Source organism: Erinaceus europaeus, chromosome 14 (assembly GCF_950295315.1).
Source record: "Erinaceus europaeus chromosome 14, mEriEur2.1, whole genome shotgun sequence".
Lineage (NCBI taxonomy): Eukaryota > Metazoa > Chordata > Mammalia > Eulipotyphla > Erinaceidae > Erinaceus > Erinaceus europaeus.
This window is the reverse complement of record NC_080175.1, coordinates 23,199,503-23,221,877: the sequence shown is the minus strand read 5'-3', so window position 1 is coordinate 23,221,877 and position 22,375 is coordinate 23,199,503. Positions and strand designations below refer to the sequence as shown.

The 22,375-nt window shown below is 39.5% G+C and overlaps 1 protein-coding gene across 1 annotated transcript in view; it reads left to right on the top strand.

The window, feature by feature from the left end:
• The window catches only part of SORCS3 (sortilin related VPS10 domain containing receptor 3), a 795,336-nt gene that overhangs the window by 558,992 nt on the left and 213,969 nt on the right, over positions 1-22,375 (top strand). Inside the window, exon 6 of the mRNA XM_007530390.3 lies at positions 12,764-12,828. Within this exon, the coding sequence (XP_007530452.2) occupies positions 12,764-12,828 (65 nt within the window). The remainder of the gene's footprint in view (positions 1-12,763; positions 12,829-22,375) is intronic.

Here is a 22,375-nt window from a genome sequence, read left to right as displayed (position 1 = left end):
CTCCTGGATGGGAGACAGTTTCTCCCTTCAGTCTGTTTCCAGGACTCATTTAATGAAACTGTCATCAGCCAGTTTTGTTTCTATATCTGCCTTCAGGTTGGGAGAGGGCAGAAGTATTCTGGAAGAGGATCACGCTCCCCATTTCTACCTGGGTATTAAAGAGGCAGGAGAAACAATGAAAGGAATGAAAAGACCATCACTTCTCTCAGGAAGTATGCTAACTATTATATCCCTGGCTAAAATTAAGTCTGAGTGTTGTCCTCTTTTGTCCCATGAGTGCAATGTGTTGATACCAGGTGGCCGATGTCCAGTGGGCAGTTAAGCGAAAGCTAGATTTTGTGAAGAAGTTCAGATGCCCACTCAGTGCATTCCTGGAATTACTTAGTTATTTTGGGGCATGTAGTTCCACTGTTACTTTCATATACAAATGAGAAAGCCATCCACTGCTTAGAATGTGGTAGACATGGGCCAGGGGGTCAGGGCAGTAGTGCACCGGGTTAAACGCACATAGTACAAAGTACAAGGGCCCACGGAAGGATCCTGGTTTGAGCCCTGAGCTCCTGACCCATGGGGCAGGAGGGGGTCACTTCGCAAGAGGTGAAGCAGGTCTGCAGGTGTCTATCTTTCTCTCTCCCTCTCTATCTTCCTTTCTCAATTTCTCTCTGTCCTATCCAATAAAATGGAAAAAAAAAAAAAAAGGAAATAATGTCCACCAGGAGCAGTGGATTCATAGTCAGGCACCAAGCCCCATCAATAACCCTGGAGGGAAAAAATAAAAAGAAGAAGAACGAAAGAAAAAAGAAATGGGTTTAATCTACATAGTTTGAGAATTTGTTGATTTGATCTAGATGTTGCACTCTTTGGAGAGTATTTGAAGAGGCAAGGCTCCTGGGACTTTAGGTTTAAGGACCCAGAATAACAGGCTTTAAACTCATGAATGGTACGCTGCTGGGCAGAAGTGTACATATATGAGGGACCGGGTGGTGGTCCACTTGGTTGAGCACTCACATTATAGTTCGCAAGGACCCGGGTTCGAGGCCCTGGTCCCCACCTGCAGGGGAAAAGCTTCACGAGTGGTGGAGCAGGGCTGCAGGTGTCTCTCTGTCTCTTTCCCTCTCTATCTCCCCCTCCCTCTTGATTTCTCTATCAAATAGAGATAATAAAAGTAAAGATAATAAAAAAATTAAAATAAAAAATTTAAAAAAGAAGTGTACATATATGTAGCATGACCTTCCTGAGATTTCTGGAAATGTTGGCTGGTTGGAGCTTCACAAGCTGTTCTTGCTGGGTTGCAATTCAGTTTTTATTTTTTTCCTGTTAGTGGGGATTTGCTGAAGGGAGGGGCTGTAGAGCCAAGCAGGTTCTCATGCCTTATATAAGTGGGTCCCTGTGGGCTCTAGTTAGAAGCTAAGGAATTAGCTGACTCTGGACCCAGAGCAACTTGCTGCCTCATCTCCTCACATTAGCCCTCTGAGCAATTGATCTTGTAAACTTTCTGAATCAGAGAAATTAAAGATGAAAAAGGGCCTATTAAGTGATCTTGCCCCAGCCCCGGACTCGGCGGAATGACTCTCAAGAGAGTATTCTAAAGTGTCTAGTTCATTTTAATTGTAATCATCCCAGTGGGGTTGACTGCTGCTGGTCCCCTGGGTAGTGCTTATCCCTACAGATTGGATGCAGGTGTGAGCAATAACTCAGGCGAGCATGCTGCCCTGTGACTCATCTTGGACTTGATTTTTCAGGGAGATTTTTTACATGTTTTTTACATGTTGCCTCTGGAATGTGTTGAGATGTAGCAAGAAGCAGTTTGGGGGAGGTAGGAGACACGTTAAATACCTGTACTTTTTAGGTAGGATCTACTAATTTTGCTACTGTTTCTCTCAGCCAGGAATTGTGCCTATAGTAGAATCTATACATTAGAAAAGTGAAGAGCCAGTTCATTGAGAAGACCAGAAACATGAATGTCTCATGTTGATTGATTATTCCTAAACCAAAAGTGTTACACTATAATCTAAATTAATCCTCACAACTTTTTGAGACTACATAGCTATCATTACCTTGGTAGAAATTAGGATGATATGAGAATCAAGTAGGTCAGCTCTATGTCAAGGCCACTTAGCAGGTGGGTGATGGGGCTAGGATTTGAATCCATGTCTCTGAGTGTATAGTAGATGTTTTAGCCCAGTATACTCTTTCACTGCCTCATTGTAGCATAGTGTGAGCAGTGCTGGAATGAAAATGAGGAAGAGATGGATAGGGATTGCTGCTGTGTTTGAACTGAGGATTTAAATTTAAACTGAACCAGATTTAGTTTCTACACAGGGAAGTGTAGGCTTGTGGCATGAGCTCCCTGAAGGTCTCCAAAATGACGATCTGTGGGGTCATTTATATAGCACTGTGCACTGTGAGACTGTGCCCCTTTTCTAGGCCCTGGCAAAGGTGACAATTACTCTTGTATCCCATGCTTAGGTAATGATGCTGAACAGGAGGTGTTCATTCACTGTTTAGTGCTGTTATGCTCTTTTGCTCGTTGTAGATGCCCTGCTTTTTCCTGGTGAAGACCTCTTCATTCACTGAATGTATTTCCATCATCTGTTATTGTATGAGGGCCTGAGCACACCTATGGGTTACTATTGGTTGATTTGGTTGATTTTAATGTCCAGAATATTATCTAGGAAGTTCAGGCCTGGGGGGTGGGGTCACATCCAGAGGATGAGGTGGGGCCATGAATGGGGTGAGAAACTTGAGTTCATGTGATATAGAAAAGACCCAAGTCACATATGGCAAAGGAGTCACCATGTAAGAGTTACCTGTATCACAGAAGGTCTCCAACTAACTCTTTCTTCCATTGCCTATTATTTTCAAGATGTAATTTGTTCTCTCTCTCTCTCTCTCTTTCTGGTGTGTGTGTGTGTGTGTGTGTGTGTGTGTCTGTGTGTGTGTCTGTGTGTGTGTAGTCACAAAGTAATGGAAAACTCTATGAGTTTATGTTATGAAATCAGTTGATTCCTTTCTAGTTCACTTTACTGCCATAGGAATAGTAGACAAATCATTTAAATTCTAAAGGTCTCCACTTACACATTTTAAATTAGTGGGTGATATGAGTTCAGAGGCTTCTTGGGGTAATTGGAAAAATGAAATGAAACAGTAGCAGAGTAGCACCTTCTGGTCACTTTATCACTTCCATCTTTGTCTAGGATGCATCTCAAAGTGGGATGTACTATATTAACTAGGTTTGAATCCTAGACCCATCTTTATTTTTTATTTATAAAATGGAATTGCTGACAAGTCTATAGAATAAGAGGAGTGCAATTCCACACAATTCCCTCCAGGAGAATTCTGTATCCCAACCCCTCCCTTGATAGGTTTCTTATTCTTTATCCCTCTGGGAGTATGAACCCAAGATCATCATGGGGTACAAAAGTTGGGAAGCCAGAAGTCTGGCTTCTGTAATTGCTTCTCCGCTGGACATAGGCGTTGGCAGATCGATCCATGCTCCCAAGCCTGTCTCTCTCTTTCCTAGTGGGGCAGGGGTTTGGGGAGGCGGGACTCCTTTACATATCTGTGGTGACTTAAATGTTCCTTTTAGGGCCTCTGAGCATGTTATCTCTCATTAGTAAAATGCATTCCAAGCCTTTATCTCTGTTTAGAGCTGATTGAGTGTGCCTTGGTGTTAGGAAGTGGTTACTCTGTTGGGCAAAGCAAAGAAGGTACTCTTCCTTCAAGAAACTTACAACCTGAGGGTGAAATAGACATTATTCAAATAATTGCATGAATTTTTGTGCGTAGTGCATAAAATCGTATACAAAGCAGCATGCCACAAGGACTCACCAGAAGATAGAATGTAAATAATTGACTCTTCTTATGTCACAGCTATTCATTCAAGTGATATTGCATCAGGGTCTCCTCAGGATTGACACCTATACCCCCACACACTGTGTGTTGTGCTCTGGACCTATAAATCAGGTGCCAATTGTCTGACAGTTTCTTTCATCTTACTTAGATTCAGGGTACAGCAGTGAATACAGATTCTCAGGGAAGTGAGCTGACTGTCTAGCAGGCAGACAGGTATATCTACACTGGTGAAATGTACCAGAATGTGTGCCCCGATGATCCCGAGGCAAAGACTATGAAATTCTGTTTTTATTCTCTTCAGAGCTAAGATACAATTAAAAATGTTACCACAGTAATTGGCAACATCCATTAAATTGATGAGAATTGCCAGAGGCAGCACTTTTTCCCCCTTCTGCACATTATTTGTCTATAAATACACCTGGTGTGCTGTTCTCTTTCTTCTCTAGAACTTATACAAAATATCCTCCCAAACTGTGTCTTTAATGTCCTTTGCCTTTTTTAATTACCTCTCCAAATTTCTTCAGCACTTCTGTTTGGTGTCACATTATCTTGCATCTAATTGCAGATGACCTGGTTGCTTCTCTTAGAGGCAGTGTGGGAAGCCCACAGCCCTGAGAGCTCCAAGCTCAGACTGTAAGCCTTTGTGGGAGCTCCAACTTTTTCAGGCAACCTTAAGTGGCCTTGGTCTTCACAGACCACTCATCTGTGGAATGGGAACAGTGTTATCTCTCTCCTAGGATTAAGGCCACACCATTGCATGGCGATGTGGAAATAGTCAGCAAACAGTGAAGTCTGGGGACCTCCTGCTCATCACCAGAAGCACCTTCCTCTAAATGCCTTGCTTGGTTTTCTACCCCCGGCCTTCAGGTGCAGGCAGGCTCTGGCAGCATGAAGATGCTTAGAGATCCCCCTCTCCACCAGAGTGTGCATCTTGTCTCAGCAGCAGGAAGTCCCTCTGTCTTCTAGAACAGCCACTTGTTTAGAAAAGACCCTCCACTCCTAACACCAAGGAATAGTAGAAAGGGCCTGAAAGTCAGAGGTGTAAGAATTGTCAGTACAAAGGGGAGTTCACATGACTCCACTCTCCTTAGGGTTACCCTCCCTCAGAGACCAGAAAAGGTGTGGAGCTTTGATGCCCCTCTGCACAGACACTCTTCTTCAGTTCCTACATCATCACTCTCCATGGTCCAGACCAGGCTTTGCACGGACCAGTTCTTTCATCAGACCCTCAAGGAAAGATGAATAAACCAGATCACCTCTTCCATTTGCAAAAGGAACCGAGTGGTATATTCAAAGTCACTGTGGTGGTCAGTGAAAATATTGTTCAGAATCATTCTACTGTTTTTTTTTTTCTACAGAAATTTCTTAGACTCCTTTTCCATAGCCAGTAGGTGTTGAAGTGAGTGTGCATGCATGCACATATGCGGCGTTCGTCTGGCTGTGTTCTGTGAAATGCCCAGAACCTAGTGTTCAGATTCATTAACTGTGTACATATGCCATTTCAATACATCCTCATCTAGACCAAGTGAAATGTTTTGATTGCTACGGAAAACTGGAGGCTTGGAGTTAGATTAACTAACTTTCCCAAGGCCAAAGTTAGATAAACTAACTTGCACAACCAGGACTGAGATCTAGAGTCCATGACTCTAATGCTTCTTTTCTTTTAACCACTGGGATATTAGAGACAATTCCTAATCCAAATTTTCATGGAAATCAAAGTGATTCCCATCACACTTCTCACATAACTTCTCACTTCTCACATGATCTGGGATAGTTAACATTTCTTGTTTGGCTGGTTTAGAGCATTTGAATGTCTTATTCTTTGGCTTGCATTCATGGGAACATCCATGTGTGTTAGTTCAGGCCCTCAATAAAAGATAGCAACAGAATTTACACAGAGACCTCTGTTTTTAATATTTTAAGTATATGCCACAGACTAAAAAGAGAAGAAAAAAAGCTATACAGGCTTAATTTTTTCTAAGTAAACTAGATTATGAAAGCTAAATTTATGCACATTTATTTATAAATATATCTTACTTAGCATGATTCCTTCAAGCTCCATGTAAGATGAGGCAGGGGAATTTTCTTCATTATTTTAACAGTTTGGTAGTATTCCGTTGTGTACATGTCATTGGACATTTGGGTTGCTTTCAAATTGTGTGCTGCCATGAACATTGGTGTGCATAGACTGATTCAGATGCATCTATGTGCTTCTTTTGGAGATATCCTCAAAAGGGAAATTGCTGGGTTATAGTATAGATTGTTTTCCAGAGTTCTGAGATGTCTCCAGACTATTTTCCACCCAGGTTAGGTCAATTTGCATTCCCAACAACAGTGTAGAAGAGTTCCTTTTCCCGGCATTCTTTTTAGCATTTGTTGTTATGTACAGCATTCTCACTGGTAATAAGTAGTATTATCTTTATGTGCATTTCTCTGATAATCAGTCACTTTGATTTGGCCCTTTGGATCTCTTCTTTGGTGAAGATTCTGTTGATATCCTCTCCTAATTTTTTAATGGGGTTATATATGTGCATATATGTATATGTATGTATATCATGGACCACTAGTGAGTCACAGCCTCTAGTTTAAAGTACACTTATTTGGAAGTCAATGAGACTTTTACTTTGTTGGGGGGTGAGAACACCAAAGAGGCTGCAGCTCTTCTTGATGATGTCCTGAAAAGGCTCTTCATATGCTTAGTAACTGCTCATAACAGATTTCAGAAGTACAAAGTCTCCATATTGACCGTTTGGTTACAAAAAATAGGTACATCCTTGAGTGAGTGAATTTATTGAGAAAGAATTAACTATGAGAATCTAAGAGATGAAATTTCCTTAGACCTCAGAAAGAAACTTGGCATTTCCTGACTCTTCCCTCCACATCTCTCTGATTTGGGGCAGAATCACGAGCACCCAAGTCAGCTCCAGGTATCATCTTCCATTCTTCTACTTGATTCTAAAGTCTGGAGAATGGCTATTTTTTGATTCAACTTGGATTGGGGACTCTAGCCATAGTCTAATCAGATTCAGACAAGGGGCAGGGACACTGAGTAGAATCTGCACCAAGAAATACGTGGATCTGAAGAGAACCAGAAGTTGACAGATGCAGAGGAGGGATTATTTGCAATTTAGGAAGAAAGCTCCCAAGTGCCCACTACCAGAGCTGAGTTCATTTAAGCTGGATGAGCTCCCCGAGATTGTGCTGCCCCAGCATTTTCATAAGATGATCACATTTGTCAAGCAAATCACAGATGACTGTGTTTGACAGATCCAATATTGCTTTGAGGATAAATGGTGAAAATAGCAGCATAATAATGGAAAATGAAGACTTAATTCACTTAATTGTCTAGAGATTAATTAAATGAATGAAATCTGTTTCAATGTATTATGAAGTTGTTTTCAACATTTACCCTAAACATGCTGCTGGGGTTATTATTATTGTTCTCATTTGTGTATTTATTCGTCTACTCAACAGATAATTATTAAATGCAGATCAAGGCACAGGATTAGGCACTAATGGAAAATATAATTTAATCAGATCTAGAACCTGTTTTCTTTCTTTCTTTCTTTCTTTCTTTCTTTCTTTCTTTCTTTCTTTCTTTCTTTTTTTGCCTCCAGGGTTATTGCTGGGACTTGGTGCCTGCACCATGAATCCACTGCTCCTTGAGACCATTTGTTCCCCTTTTGTTGCCCTTGTTATTTTATCATTATTGTGGTTATTATTATTGTTGTTATTGATGTTGCTTTCATTGGATAAGACAGAGAGAAATCAAGAGAGGAGGGGAAGACAGAGAGAGGAAGAGAAAGATAGACACCTGCAGACCTGCTTCACCTCCTGTGAAGCGACTCCCTTGCAAGTGGGGAGTCAGGGGCTCTAGCCCCTTCTTTAAGCTGGTCCTTGCACTTCGCGCCACATGTGCTTAACCCGCTGTGCTACCGCCCAACTCCCCTAGAACTGGTTTTTAAAGGACAGTGAAATCAAAGAGAAAACATTCAGGTCCACAGAAAAATGAAGCTAAATAAAAATGAACTGTTTGAATATAGGCTCCATCTCTTTCTTATTTAGAGACACAAAGATATCAAAGCACTGTTTTTTAATTTATAATGTCCTGTTTACTTTTGTCTTTCTTGCTAGTTTGCAATGTAAGAGTCTAACCTAGGACTTGGTACATGCAAGTCTTGTGCTCTGCCAGTGAACCACCGATCCAGCCCTTCTTTTTATCTGTACCATTGTTTAGGCATTATGACATCTTAAATTTCTATTTCCTCAGCACAGAAGAAATTCAGTACTGATCTTGAAAGTTTCATTAAAGGTCATATGAGATAATATATTAAATTGCTAATAAAATTCTTGGTACATTAAGCGCTTAATAAATATTAGTTGTACTTAAAATACTGTAAGAATTGTAATAGTAAATTTTATATAGCATTTGAGTTTTAACATGTATGTCTCTCTTTACAAGCTTTTACATGTGTTTAATCTATTTAGTTCTCTTTCAGATGATAAGGAGGTTGCTATTATTGCCTCTCCATTGGCAGATTAAAATAAAATTGAGACAAAGAGAATATAAATAAATTATCTATGATCCCACAGTTAATGAGTTATAGAATCAGAGAGTTTGGTACCACTACCCTACTGATTCATGGTTGAGTTCAAAGAGGCTCATCTTTGAACTCAAGTGAGTGATGCTCAAACTTAACTGCACCTTATTTTTACCTGGTAACATCTGAAAGCTATTGAATCTAGAACTACACTCCAGGGAAGTGCTTCTTACAGTGTGATCCCTAATCTTCATCATCATATTGCCTATACCGTGACTAAGAATGCAAATCCTTTCTTTTTCTTTACTGAGGGGATTAAAATAGAGTAGTTGCTACGCATGTAACATTTCTAAGTTTTGCACATAGCACTCCGCCTCCCCACATCAATCTTCTTCCACTATCATATTCCAGGACCTGAACTCTTCCTCCCACCCCAGAGTCCGTCACTTTAGTGCAATACACCAAAAAAACAGTCTAAGTTCTGCTTTGTGTTTCCCCTTCTATTCTTATTTTTCAACTTCTGTGTATAAGTGGAAACATCCCAGATTCATTCGTCTCTTTCTAATTTATCTCACGTAACATATTTCCTTCAAGATCCCTCCAGGATGAGGCGATGAAGGTTAATTCACCATTTTTAATAGCTGAGTAATATTCCATTGTGTATATAGACCACAACTTACTCAGCTATTCATCTGTTGTTGGACACCTGGGTTGCCTCCAGGTTTTGGCTATTACAAATCACACTGCTATGAACAAGGGTATACAGAATGCAAGTTTGTGAGTCTCACACCAGACCTATCAAATTAGAAACACAAAGGGTGAGTCCTGCATTTGTTTTAGCAAGGGGGTTCTGATGATATTAACTGCGAGGGAACTATTGATGGAGCCTAATTCAATTATAATTGTTGGGGTTAATGCCTGTATATTGTTATTCAGTGTACTCACACAACTATTACTTTGAGGTCTTAACATTCAGTCAGGGTTAGTAACTTTCATGAAAAGAAAATATTGATCTGGGCCATAAGCAGAGGATATTCCCATGAAGAGAAAATCTGAGGAAAAACACAAAGAGAAAGACTATGGTGTTGACTGGAGAAATATGCTAAGGTATTTACTTATTTATTTATTTATTTATTTTTTATTGTAATGTATGTTTTCATCTAATTGACTTTTTGCCAAGCTTATTTTTGTGATTTAATAGCATTTATGAGATTGTAAGATTACAGGATATAGTTCCACATCACACTAATGTTCTGTGCCCCCCCCCATAGCCACCATAGTTCACAAAGTCTAAAGGACAGTGTTGAAACTGACTGGTGGTATACCAGGTTAAGCTCCCACACTGCAGTCTGCAGGGACCCAGATTCAAGTGCCTGCCTGTTCCCTACCTACAGCTGTGAAGCTTCACAAGCTGAGAGTGCTGCAGGTACCTCTCTTACTTCTCTCCCTCTTCACCTCTCCTTCCCTATCAATTTCACCTATGAATGAAGCCATTAATTAGTTGGTTTTTACCACTTTACTTTTTTTTCTAGGCATAATCAATCTCCAGTTCCATGTAGTTTGTCCCAAAGGATACAGGATTATATTTTGAATGTAGAATAGTATTCCTTGGAGTATGCATCATATAACTTCTTTACCTAATCACCTATGGATGGTCATGTAGGGTGTCCACACTTTGGCCAACCTCTTTGGAAAACTGGAGAGTCCTTAAACAAATAGTGACTGAGCAATACCATTCTTAGGCATTTACCCAAAAGACTGGAAAACACTAATTTGAAGGGACATATGTATACCTAACTTCATAGCTGCATTAACTAGTTTTTAAGTTATTTTTATTTTGAACTTAAGAATATTGTACCCTCTGTACATCCTTCACACATACCCTCTTATCAAGCTTGCTTATTTATTTATCTATTTTTATTTCTGGAGAAGGTTTTGATCAGAAATTTATATCCTCAAGGAAAACAAAAATACAGGTTTAGCTCTGCCACTGCCTTAAAATAGTCAAAATATGTTAAGAGGAGTCAGTGTTAAAGTTGCACATTGGACATTAGGCTCCCAGGATACAGTATAACTGTGCATCTTTGGACAGTTGTATGAGACTTGGTTTTCTGATCTATTAGTTGAAAGGTCAGGTAAGAACTAGGTGTTTCAAAGGTGGCCATTATCTTACTCCAGGCACTATTATATCTTGGTGAGTCAGGAATGGATTCTTGATTAGTTCCTTTTTGATCTATTTTATAAGTTAGGCCTTGGAGACTGTGTTTGACCAGAGGGTTCTGTTACAAAAAATAAAAAATAAAAAAATAAGTGTGAAAGCTGTGTGACCTCATTTTAGCACTTTCGTCATTAACATCTGCACCTCCATCAGCAACATCTGTGAGTGCATGGGTTTAGGAGCCTATTTCAGTGTCATCCCTGGAGGCTTAGCTTTATTTTCTTGTTTCTTCTTGCTTGTAGTATCCTTGCTTCAAACTCATACCAACTCTATTTTCGAGCATAAGCACTATCGTTTCTCTCAGAGTTTCAAGTGATTCTTATGTGCTGACACTGTACTTGCTGGTTGCTATAAGATTAAATATTCCCAGGAGAAAACCAACTCACCCATTATTTAGGCCTGTGTAATTTTTTTCTTCCTTTCAGAAACAGTTAAACAATCTACTTGATAAGTGTTATCTGGGACACAGGCAGCAAAAGGAAATGTCTTTGGTCATAGGAAGGTTGGCAATTGAAAAAAAAAAAATACGCAAAGCCTAAAGGAGTATGACCGACTGAAGAATAGTGTTGTAACTATCTACTCAACAAAATTTTTTTGATGATCCATCATGTGTCAAGTACTGTTACGGGATTTTGATAAAATGTCTGGGGGAGAAAACTTTGAAATCAAGAAGTGCATCACATGGGCAAAATAAAATAAAGGCAGTGGCAATCAAGTGTAATAATGTCTATAAGGGAGAGGAGAAGCACCTTATTGTAATTGGTTCCCAGGATTTGTGATTTGGTTGAACACAGAAACCACTTGGAAGCTTAAATGAATACTTATATGCTGATGTCTTGATACTATCCCCAAAGGTTTTGACTTTTTGGTCTTGAAATGGACCATGCATGAAATATTTTATAGTTTTTCAGTGGCTCTCAGGAATATCCAAGTTTGAGAACCTGCAGAGTACAGATAATATGGAAATAGAACAAGGGCTCTTCAGTAACATGAAGGATGGAGGGTTGCTGAAGGGGTGAGAGCAAGTATGTTTTGAACAAAAGAAATATGAAAGATAGCTAGGAGAAGAAAGAGGAGGGGATGGTTGCATTTGAAGGACATTAATAAAAGAGAGAAGACCTTGGGAGGATAGAATCAGCTCTTGAGAAGTCAGTAAGTCTCTCTCTCTCTCTCTCTCTCTCTCTCTCTCTCTCTCTCTCTGTCTCTATTTATTTATTTATGAGAAAGTAGGAGTGAGAAAGGGAGTACCAGATATCACTCTGGTACAGGTGCTGCTGGGGATTAAACTCAGGACCTCATGCTTGAGAGTCCAGTGTTACATCCACTGCACCACCTCCTGCCACAGTAAGTCTCTATTTATTTATTTATGAGAAAGTAGGAGTGAGAAAGGGAGTACCAGATATCACTCTGGTACAGGTGCTGCTGGGGATTAAACTCAGGACCTCATGCTTGAGAGTCCAGTGTTACATCCACTGCACCACCTCCTGCCACAGTAAGTCTCTATTTATTTATTTATGAGAAAGTAGGAGTGAGAAAGGGAGTACCAGATATCACTCTGGTACAGGTGCTGCTGGGGATTAAACTCAGGACCTCATGCTTGAGAGTCCAGTGTTACATCCACTGCACCACCTCCTGCCACAGTAAGTCTCTTAGTTCTAGCTTCATTCCTGGGACCTTAAACAAGAACCCATTGCTCTGCTCCTTGGTTACTGCTTCAGTCATATATAACTACCAGTGTTTTCTCTTTTTACCTTAAGTATCTACTGATAGCATCAAATGAAGTGAGAAAAAATAAAATCAAGCATAACTGATCCTGATATCATGCAAGACATCCCTACTCATTGGAGAAAACCTCTTCAAGGTGTGATTTCATGGAGTAGGAGAAAAGACAGAGGTCTAGATCAGCATTATTGTGGACTCTTGTTTTTGAGAGTCACTGATTCCCTGACATTTCTGCTGGATTGTTTTCATTACAGGTGATGGTTTCTAGGGCAGCCATATTACCAGGAGAGTGAATGGCCATATTGTGCAGGTGCTCACAGTGCCTGACAGGTCCTGCTGAGCAAGTGCCTTGCCAAGTAGTAGTCCTCAGTGCCTCCCTGCTCTTTGCCATTTTTGTAGTCACTCCACTTCTCTTTTTCTTTTCCAGGTCAGTTGCAGGACTGGATAAGGAGGCGGATCTGGTGCACATGGAGGTGCGGACCACGGATGGATGTGAGTGCTATGGCCACCAGGCCAGGGTCTGAGAGATCTGCCTGCAGTTCTCTCTTCTCCCCAAATTTTCATTTTAATGGCTTGGTATGATGAAAAGCCCTGAACTCTATTACTGCTCTTTCTATGCTTATTTCCAGAGTAGTGGAGAGGTCTGTGGTCCCAGGGCAATCATTTTATTGAAATAAACCCTCAGGAATGAATTTTCAGGGGATGTGAGTTACTGTGATGAATTTTGAGGCTTCCTTTAGTAATTTCCTGGTATCTTCAGTGTAGTTCAAATAGGACTGTCTCTGGCTCATTGTGGTATTTTATATTTACACATTTACATGGTGAATCACAGGGGCTGCCAGCTTAAAAAAAATATGAACCCTTTATAGACCCAAGCTTCCCAATAAGATAACTAGGGAATTGTTTAATTGCTTGTGAAGTTCTTTATTCATCATTTCCACAACTATTTTGGAATGACCTGCTATATACCAAGCTCTTTTCTAGGTACTAAGATACAGTGGTGAACAAAGCCTGTATTATCCCTGGAACATGATCGAATAATAACTCTAACCTCAAAATTTTCAACATGTACTTTTTGTACTTATATCTTATACATAAGTTGGCACAAAATGTATCATTTGCACCAATGTAAACATTTTACCCTAACCTATCCAAGAAAAACAAAATCAACTCAAACAAGTTTATAAGAGATCCAAAAATGTGATATAAATGGAAATATATGAAATAAAATTAATGTATCTCATCTTAAAATAGAGGAAAATAATATATGGAATATTATTTTATATATAATAAAATATAGGGAGGGAGAGTTAGGCATGTGGCAGAGTAAGTAGATAACTGTGAGTTGGGTCAGGGATTATGCCTGCCACGAGCCATACATGAAGGGAAAGAAACCCTTCTAACCTGACTGTATTCTGACCTACTGTGTTATCTGAAAATACTCTTCCCCTCCTGTCCATCTCAGATTGAGCAAATTGAGGGTCAACATGACATATAAATTCAAACATTTTAGGGGCCAGGTGGTGGCGCACCTGGTTGAGCGCACATTTTACAGTGCACAAGGACCCAGGTTCGAGCCCCTGGTCCCCACCTGCAGGGGGAAAGCTTCACAAGCGGTGAAACAGTGCTGCAGGTGTCTCTCTGTCACTGTCACTCTGTTACCCCCTTCCCTCTCAATTTCTGACCTTCTCTATCCAACAAATAAAGATTAAAAAATAAATTAAAAAGAAAAAAATAAATTCAAATATTTTAAGGCTGGGTGGTTGCACACCCAGCAGAGAGCACATGTTACCATGTGCAAAAATAAGGGCTTCAAGAATGGGTAATCGGTACTGCAAGTGTCTCTCTTTCTCTATTCCTCTGCTTCCCTCTAAACTTCTCTCTGTGTAAAAAAAAGTACAAGTAAAAAAAAAGAAATTAAATTCAAAAAAAGAGAAAGTCATAAAAGTTCAAGAAGTTTCTGTTTTGACCTAGCCGCCAATGCTGGGTTATCACTGAGAAAACACTAAGTAAAAAAAAAAAAAAAATGTTCATGTTAAATCGTTCTTGAGGTCAGACCTAGATATATGCCAGAAACATACAGTTTAGCCAAAATATATATCCCTGGCTTATGTTTATTCTTAAATGTGTTACATCTGTTTTTAATGAAGAGTTAAATGGCAACCACCCTTTGTTACTATAGGTTTAATACTTTGCTGTATTTTTTATCTTTCTTTATATTTTTACTCTTTCATTTTTGTTCTCATTTTATCTTTGAATTAATTTAATAATCTCAGTTTTTTAAATAAAATCTATTTGATGTAAGGTTACATACTCAAATTCACTTATCTAAAAGGTAGTAAAGCCTGGATTCCAATTTATATTCTTTCACTACTGAGAAAAAAAAAAAAACTAAGGGAAGACAGAAATGTCAGGACTTAAAGGAACATAGCAAAACAACTACCTGTGGAAGATGACCATATCCCACCCATCCCATACCCTGATATCTTTCCTGTTCTTTAATCCTCTGGGAGTATAAACCCAGGGACGTTATGGAGTACAGAAAGTGGGAAGGTCTGCCTTCTGTAATTGCTTCCCCTCTGAACATGGGCATTTTCAGGTCAATCACCCAGGTCATACACCCAGGTCATACACCCAGCCTGTCTCTCTCTTTCCCTAGTGGGACAGGGATCTGGGGAGGTGGGGCTCCAGGACACATGGTGGGGTCATCTGCCCAGGAAAGTCAGGTTGGCATTATGTTAGCATCTGCAACCTGGCAGCTGAAAAAGAGCTAAGAAAGCAGAGCAAACTGTTGACTAATCATGAACCTAAAGGCAATAATATTGCAGATGGAGATTTGAGTCTCGATTTTGGAAAAAGCTAGTAGGTCTATTTTAGGTATATACCAAGGGGCCCTTGACCCAACTAGTTTTTACCTGCACCTGACATCTAATATGCAGGTGATCTAATCTATTGTCTGGGGGGATGGTGTCAGGGACCAGAAAGCTGAATCAGGGAAGAGAATAGCTCCCAAATATGGGAAAAGTATATAAATGCCATTAACTATAAACCCCATCAATTTGATCTGGGGCTGTAGTCAGCACAGGAGCCTATGTAACCTCTGCATCCCTGTAAGTCTGAGCTCACATTCCATGGTTATGTCTAGGAACATTCCAGGCTGCGCCAATTTCATGACGCAGCATCCCTTGGTGATAGGCAGAGTATGCTATTCAACCTCCCTTCGCAGAATGAAACATTCCCTACCATTGTTGAACTACATTGATGGCCAGGTCTGATAGGGGCCCATAAAAGTGTTTGTTACGTTGTTGCTCATGGAGATGACCAGTGACAGTGGCAAGAGAGATCTGTTAGAGGTCTAGGCACATCATGTCTGTGTGGGAATCCCAGGACTCCCTGACTACGGTCCCAGTGATGGGGTGACCTGGTAGTGACTAAAGAGTCCTCATTAAAGTATCCAGTCTCTTGCCCTTACTCAGCCTTGATAGTCCTTATTTTGTTTGATAAGGTTAGCTTTGGAGTGGTTGAGGGACGGACATGCACTAGAAGGTAGATGAGGAGAGTGTCTATGTCTAAGTAGAAACTATTTCATTAGGTAACTTATGGTATCTTCTTAGGTTTTTCTGCTTGCTTGTTACATTTACTGACTCACTGAAAACTACTGTGCACTTTTATTTTAAGGTATATGTTTTCCCCCAACTTCTGAATATATGTACTTGTGCCCCATCACATGGACCCTAGTCTGTATCTAGGTTTTGAGGTTTGTTAAGAAGTGTTCCACCCGAAATGAATTTAAGGAGCCCTATGAGCTAGGAAAAGGTCTCACCACAATAAGAAGCTGGTCGGTTCACATTCCGTGCCTGGCATCTCTGGATGCAGTCTGAAGTGAAACATGCTTAGGTGGGACTGGCTGCATTGATTAGCAGGTGCAGTATCAGTTTATATGAATTGGGAGAAGCATGCAGGAAAGTGAGCCTTGCCATAGAGGTTTCAGGACTGGGAGAAATATGGGCCTATAAATTTATAGAGAAAAGGGGAAAGGTTCCTGCTGTCTTATGGTTTAAGAAAGCAATAGTTATTGTTATAACCAAATCATTTGGCAATTGGGTTAGCTTTGAAGACCCCATTGTTAGGATTTGCTGCTGTAGCATAGAGGACCTTGATTATTTTAATCAACAACTAAAAGCTTTAATATAAAGTAAAATTTATACTGTTGCAAATTTCATTTCAGTGAAAAAAAGAACAGCAATTAAGAACATGTGTCTGTACTCATGACCACAGAATGTGAGCTTAGATCTACAGGGATGCAGAGGTCACATAGGCTCCTAAGCTGAATATGGGCCCAAGATCAGATCAAATCGATGGGGTTTACAGTCAACAGTATTTATACACCTTTCCCATATTTGAGAGCTACTCTCTTCCCTGATCCAGCTTCTGGGTTCTTTTTCCAGTCATGACATAATCTTCCCAGACAATAAATTGGATACACCTGCATATCAAATGTCAAGCTCAGAAGAAGAAAATAAAAAACAAACAAGAAAAAAAAAACACCTAGTATAGTTATGGGCCCTTTATAATATAATTAAAATAGGCTTATTACCTATCTACAAAATGGAGACCCCCCCATCATCTGAGTTATTCCAGCCTTTAGGTTCATGATTAGTCAACAATTTGTTTGGCTTTAATGTTAACTCGTTTTTCAGCCACTGGGTTCCAGATGCTAAGATGAAGCCAACCGAACTTCCATGGACAGACAACCACCAATGTATCCGGGAGCCCCGCTTCCCCAGAGCCCCACCCCACTATGGAAAGAGAGAGACAGGCTGGGAATATGGATTGATCTGTCAGTGCCCATGTTCATTGGGGAAGCAATTACAGAAGCCAGACCTTCCACCTTCTGCACCTCATAATGACTCTGGGTTTATACTCCCAGAGGGATAAAGAATAGGAAAGCTATCAGGGAAGGGGATTGGATAGGGAGTTCTGGTGGTGGGAATTGTGTGGAGTTGAACCCTTCTTATTGTATGTTTTATGTCAGTGTTTCCTTTTTATAAATAAATGAATAAATAAACATGTGCCTAAAAAAAACTTAACAAAATGCTTTATGAAGTAATAAACTCCTCTTGGTTGAAAAATTTCAAGCCATAAACCTTATGAGTATCCTATGTAGATACTATTTTATGTGAACCTGGACATGGGCAAAAAAGCTTTTAAATGGTGGGGTATAGCATAATGGTTATGCAAAGATACTTTCATGTCTGAGGTTCTCAAGTCCCAGGTTCAATTCCCCACACCATAAGCCAGAGCTGAGCAGTGCTCTGGTAAATAATAATAATAATAATAATAATAAGTTCTTAAAGATCTCAATATTCTTGAAATTTCTAGAATCAATCAATCTACATTACATACATTACCACTTCTTTTCCTGGGACCATCATCAGCACTCATCCCATAATCAGCCTACTTCTTATTAAGCCAATATGAAGTCCAATATCGCTTAACAGAACATTTCAAGTAGTTAAAAGTAATTCAATGGGGTAAGCACAGTGTTAGTGAATTAGCAGTATTCCTACAACTTAATCTGTAGATTTCTAGACACAGAATATTGGCTTTTCCTGAACTACAGATTATCAATGAGTTCAATGGCTCTGAACTATAACTTGGAAATGTTGCAGAGTTCAAAGAATACAGCCCAAGCAGAGGTTGAGTGAAAGCTAAGTCAAGGCAGTCCCCCTTCTATCTGTTTAAATAAAGCAGGTGCACTAAAATCCATTTTATAGATTGAGAATATAGAATTGCTTTCAGCAAGAGTCCTAGCATTTAAAAAATGGTGAAATAGATAGGATGTTTTCAGATTGTATCTCTTTCCCCAAAGCACAAATCCTGAAACAACTTGTCCCAGGTTTCTCTATTCAGACAGCAATGATGGATCAAACCAGAATTTGATTCTGGTCTAATTTCAAAACTGACTTTTATTCCATGGACAAAATCCATAGCCAGTGTTCAGGTGAACTGAACTCATCCCAGTATCTGAACTCATCCCATCCCATCCCATCCCATCCCATCCCATCCCATCCCATCCCATCCCATCCCATCTCATCCCATCCCATCCCATCCCATCCCATCCCTTCTGAAACTGTGGGACACAGGAAAATAGCTTTATTATTCTGTGCTTCCATCTCCTCATCTATGGCATGGGCGTGTTAATTGTACCTTCTTGATAGATTGCTCCAGGAATTGAATCAGTTAATTAATAAAGTTCTTGCAACATCAGGTGAAGCATTATGAGCATTTCAGAATGTCACCTAGAAAGAAGTGAGATTACCTGGGAGGGTGGGGAAGATAGCAAAGAAGTCATACAAAAAGATTTTCATGCCCCAGGCTTGAAATTCCAGATCCAGTCCTTTCTCCCACCATAAAGCCAGAGCCTGGAAAGAAAGAAAGAAAGAAAGAAAGAAAGAAAGAAAGAAAGAAAGAAAGAAAGAAAGAAAGGAAGGAAGGAAGGAAGGAAGGAAGGAAGGAAGGAAGGAAGGAAGGAAGGAAGGAAGAAAGAAGGAAGGAAGGAAAGAAAGGAGACTGATGAAGTAGCTCCTTTGGATAGTTTGCTGCTTTATAATGTGAACAAATTCAGTTTGAATCCCACCCTTACTGCATCCATTGGAGGAAGTTTAAGTGCTTTGTTCAGATCAATTAGACTTTGTTCAGATCAATTAGGCAAAGGAGGTGAAGAGTGACAGACATGGACATTACATATTTGTCAAAGGATCAATCCAACAAGAAGATATAACCATCGTCAATATATGTGTGTGTGTGTATATATATATATATATATATATATATATATATATATATATAACAAAAAGAACTTAGTGACCGTAAGTCAGATATTGACAGTAGCACAGTATTAGTTGGAGACCTCAATACACCAAGAGAAAGATCATCAGGACAAAGAATCAGCAAGGACAGACAAGGTGAACTTAACAGATACATTCACAACCTGCCCCTGCCCCCCACAAGAAGAATATACAGTTCTTTTCAAGTGGAACATTCTCAAGGATTAATCATCTGTTAGGACACAAAGAGTCTTTCTCTTTCTGTCTGCTCTCTATTCCTTTATTGAAACAATACATAAATAAAGTAAAAAAAAAAAAATAGCCTGGGCATATGCTTACTTTGCCATGTGTCCTGTACAGGTCCAAACCTGACTCCCATTACATTGGAGAAAGTTTTGGTACTGAGGTGTCTTTCCCTCTATCTCTGTCTCCCTGGAAAAGTGGGCCTTGAGCAAGAAGCACTGATAATGACTAAACAAACAACAATAAAAAAACACTTGCTTTGTCAAAACTATCACTTATAAAGTATTCATCATCATTATCGAGATGGATTTTTCTGAAAAGTAGAAAAAATCCTGAATTTAGTGTCAGCATTCCTTTTATTCAAAGTCACCTTGATTTCCAAAAGTATGCTAATCTTTTGAATTTCCCCCCATGCTGTTGGTGTCAGGTGACACTGGTATCCTGTATGAAACCTTTAAAGCCTTGCCAATAACTTTTGCTTTTGCTTCTCACTGTGCCTAAAACAGGCTGGTCTTGCTATCAACGAAAGGGGGCTTCTGGAAGCTAAGTAAATTCTCAAAGTTTCCTGGAATCTACTCTCTTACTTACTTGTATTTGAGAGTTAATGTTGTTATTTAAAATAAATAGCTCCTGGATATTTCTCTAAGAGAAGACCAGAAGAGTTGAATTTGCTTTACCCTCACAATTTTAATTCACTTTTCCAATTTTTGACAGTATGTATATTACCCAAAGGGATAGAAATTGAGTGGATCATAGCAATTTTTTTTTTCTCTTGAGGTGGTAAGAGGCATAGCATCTATGGTTGAATATTTAACAATCACAAAGACAAAACAACCACAATATAATTCAATGTAGCAAAAACATGTAAACTTTTAATGTAATTCTGTTCTGTTCAGTTGAATTAACACTTACTGAGACTTTATAAAATCAAGGATTAGCAAAAATTACTAAGATTTTATCCCAGGGAGGTGACCCTTCTTGAACAGCAAGAAACATCAGAGTGAAAAAAAACGATGGATTTTATGGTGAAAACCTGACATGCCAACACATTAAAAGCTTGCCTTGCCAGACAGGAAGAAGTTAGAGGTGGCTTCCCTACAAAATTCCTGTCAAAATTTTAATCCTTTTAAAAAGTAAAGAAGATCAAGGATGCTAGACTGTCTCTTCTTTTCTGTCCACATTTCCTGTTTCCTTGAATATCTTTATCAAGCATGGACTCCCACAGCACAGCCACTTGTATGCACCCTATCTTTGTCATTTTCCTGGGATTCTTGTGAGAATTTCATCTGCTTCTCTGAACTTCGGAGAGTTTCTAACTCCTGCGGCTTCTGTGTACACTCTGACCCAGTATATAAGGGATCAGTTAGTGTGAAACCTTCTCCTTACCATATGAGAGACCCTATAAGATGAGAAGGTTCACACAAGAGAGATCTTACCTCTTTTCTTAAAGGGGTTTCTAGCAGTAGAGCTAGTTGAAGGAAGGCCATATATTTCTCCAGTTATTGAGCTGACCCCTTTGTACACACTACAGAGAATAAAGCCCCTGGCTTTTAGTTTTTGTAAGTGGAACAGTGCTGCACCAGCTCTTAGAAATACATGAGATAGATATTTGACATTTAGAAATACATTAATCATGAGGGTGATTTGACTCTTAACCATTTGGGAAATCATTCTTGATTTCCCCACAGGGATACTCAGATGAGATCTTCATCCAATCCTTTCTGGTTTTTTTATTTAAAGATGTTTCAGAGGAAAGACTAGAAAATAGAAGTCAAGAATAAGGATTAATCAGAGCATGTTCGTTAACATGTAATTTTATAATGCTTTCCATTAGCTTTGGCTACCAAAATGTATAGTTTTCTTTCCCTTTTACAGGAATTTCCTTCTCATACAGCACAATGTTCCATTCATTCTAAGCCAAAGCACTGCCTTCTCCTTCAAGTCCTCCTTGATTATCATAGCTAAGATACATTTTTTTTTTTTGCCTCCAGGATTATCGCTGGGACTCAGTACCTGCACTATGAATACACTGCTCCTGGTGGCTTTTTTTTTTCCTTTTGTTGACCTTATTTATCAGTGGTGTTATTATTTCTGTTGTTGTTGTTGGATACAACAGAGAGAAATCAAGACAAGAGGGAAAGACAGAAAAGGGGAAAGAAAGATAGATACCTGCAGACCTGCTTCACCGCCTGTGAAGCAACCCCCCTGCAAGTGGGGAGCCTGGGGTTCGAAATGGAATCCTTATGCTGGTCCTTGCACTTCGTGCCATGTGAACTTAACCCGCTGTGCCATTGTCCAGCCCCCTTTTACTTTTTTAGGTATAAATGTGCAAAGCTTACTTTACATTCAATAAATTAAGCAGTTATCATTTCAAAATATATGTTTGTTGCGGTGGAAAAATCATTTTAGTGCTCAGGTTTATTTAACACTGCATAAATTAAATATGCATGAATTAGATTAATAAGTGAATATGTAAAGAATTTACTAATAACATGTTTACCATCTATAAATGTGGAAGAGAACAAAATTCTATGTAAATCTTGATGTGTAACTCAGATAGCTCCCTTTTTATAAGCTTTCTTCAACTGTTCTTTCTTTCATTCTTTTTTTTTTAATTGCCACTAGGGTTATTGCAGGGGCTTAATGCCAGCATAATCAATCCAAATCAATCCAAGACTTCTGGAAGCCTTTTTTTTTTTTTCCACCAGGGTCATTGCTAGGGCTCAGTGTCATCACTACAAATCCATTGCTTCTGGAGGCCATTTTTCCCCATTTTTTGGTTATAAGATAGGGAAGACATAAATTGAGAGGAGGGGAAGATACAATTAGGGAGAGAAGGATTGACACCTTCAGACTGCTTCACTGCTTGTAAAGCAACCCCCTTGCTGGTAGGGAGATGGGGCATGAATTGGGATCCTTGTGTGGTCCTTGTGCTTTCTGTTATGTGTGCTTAACCCAGTGCACTA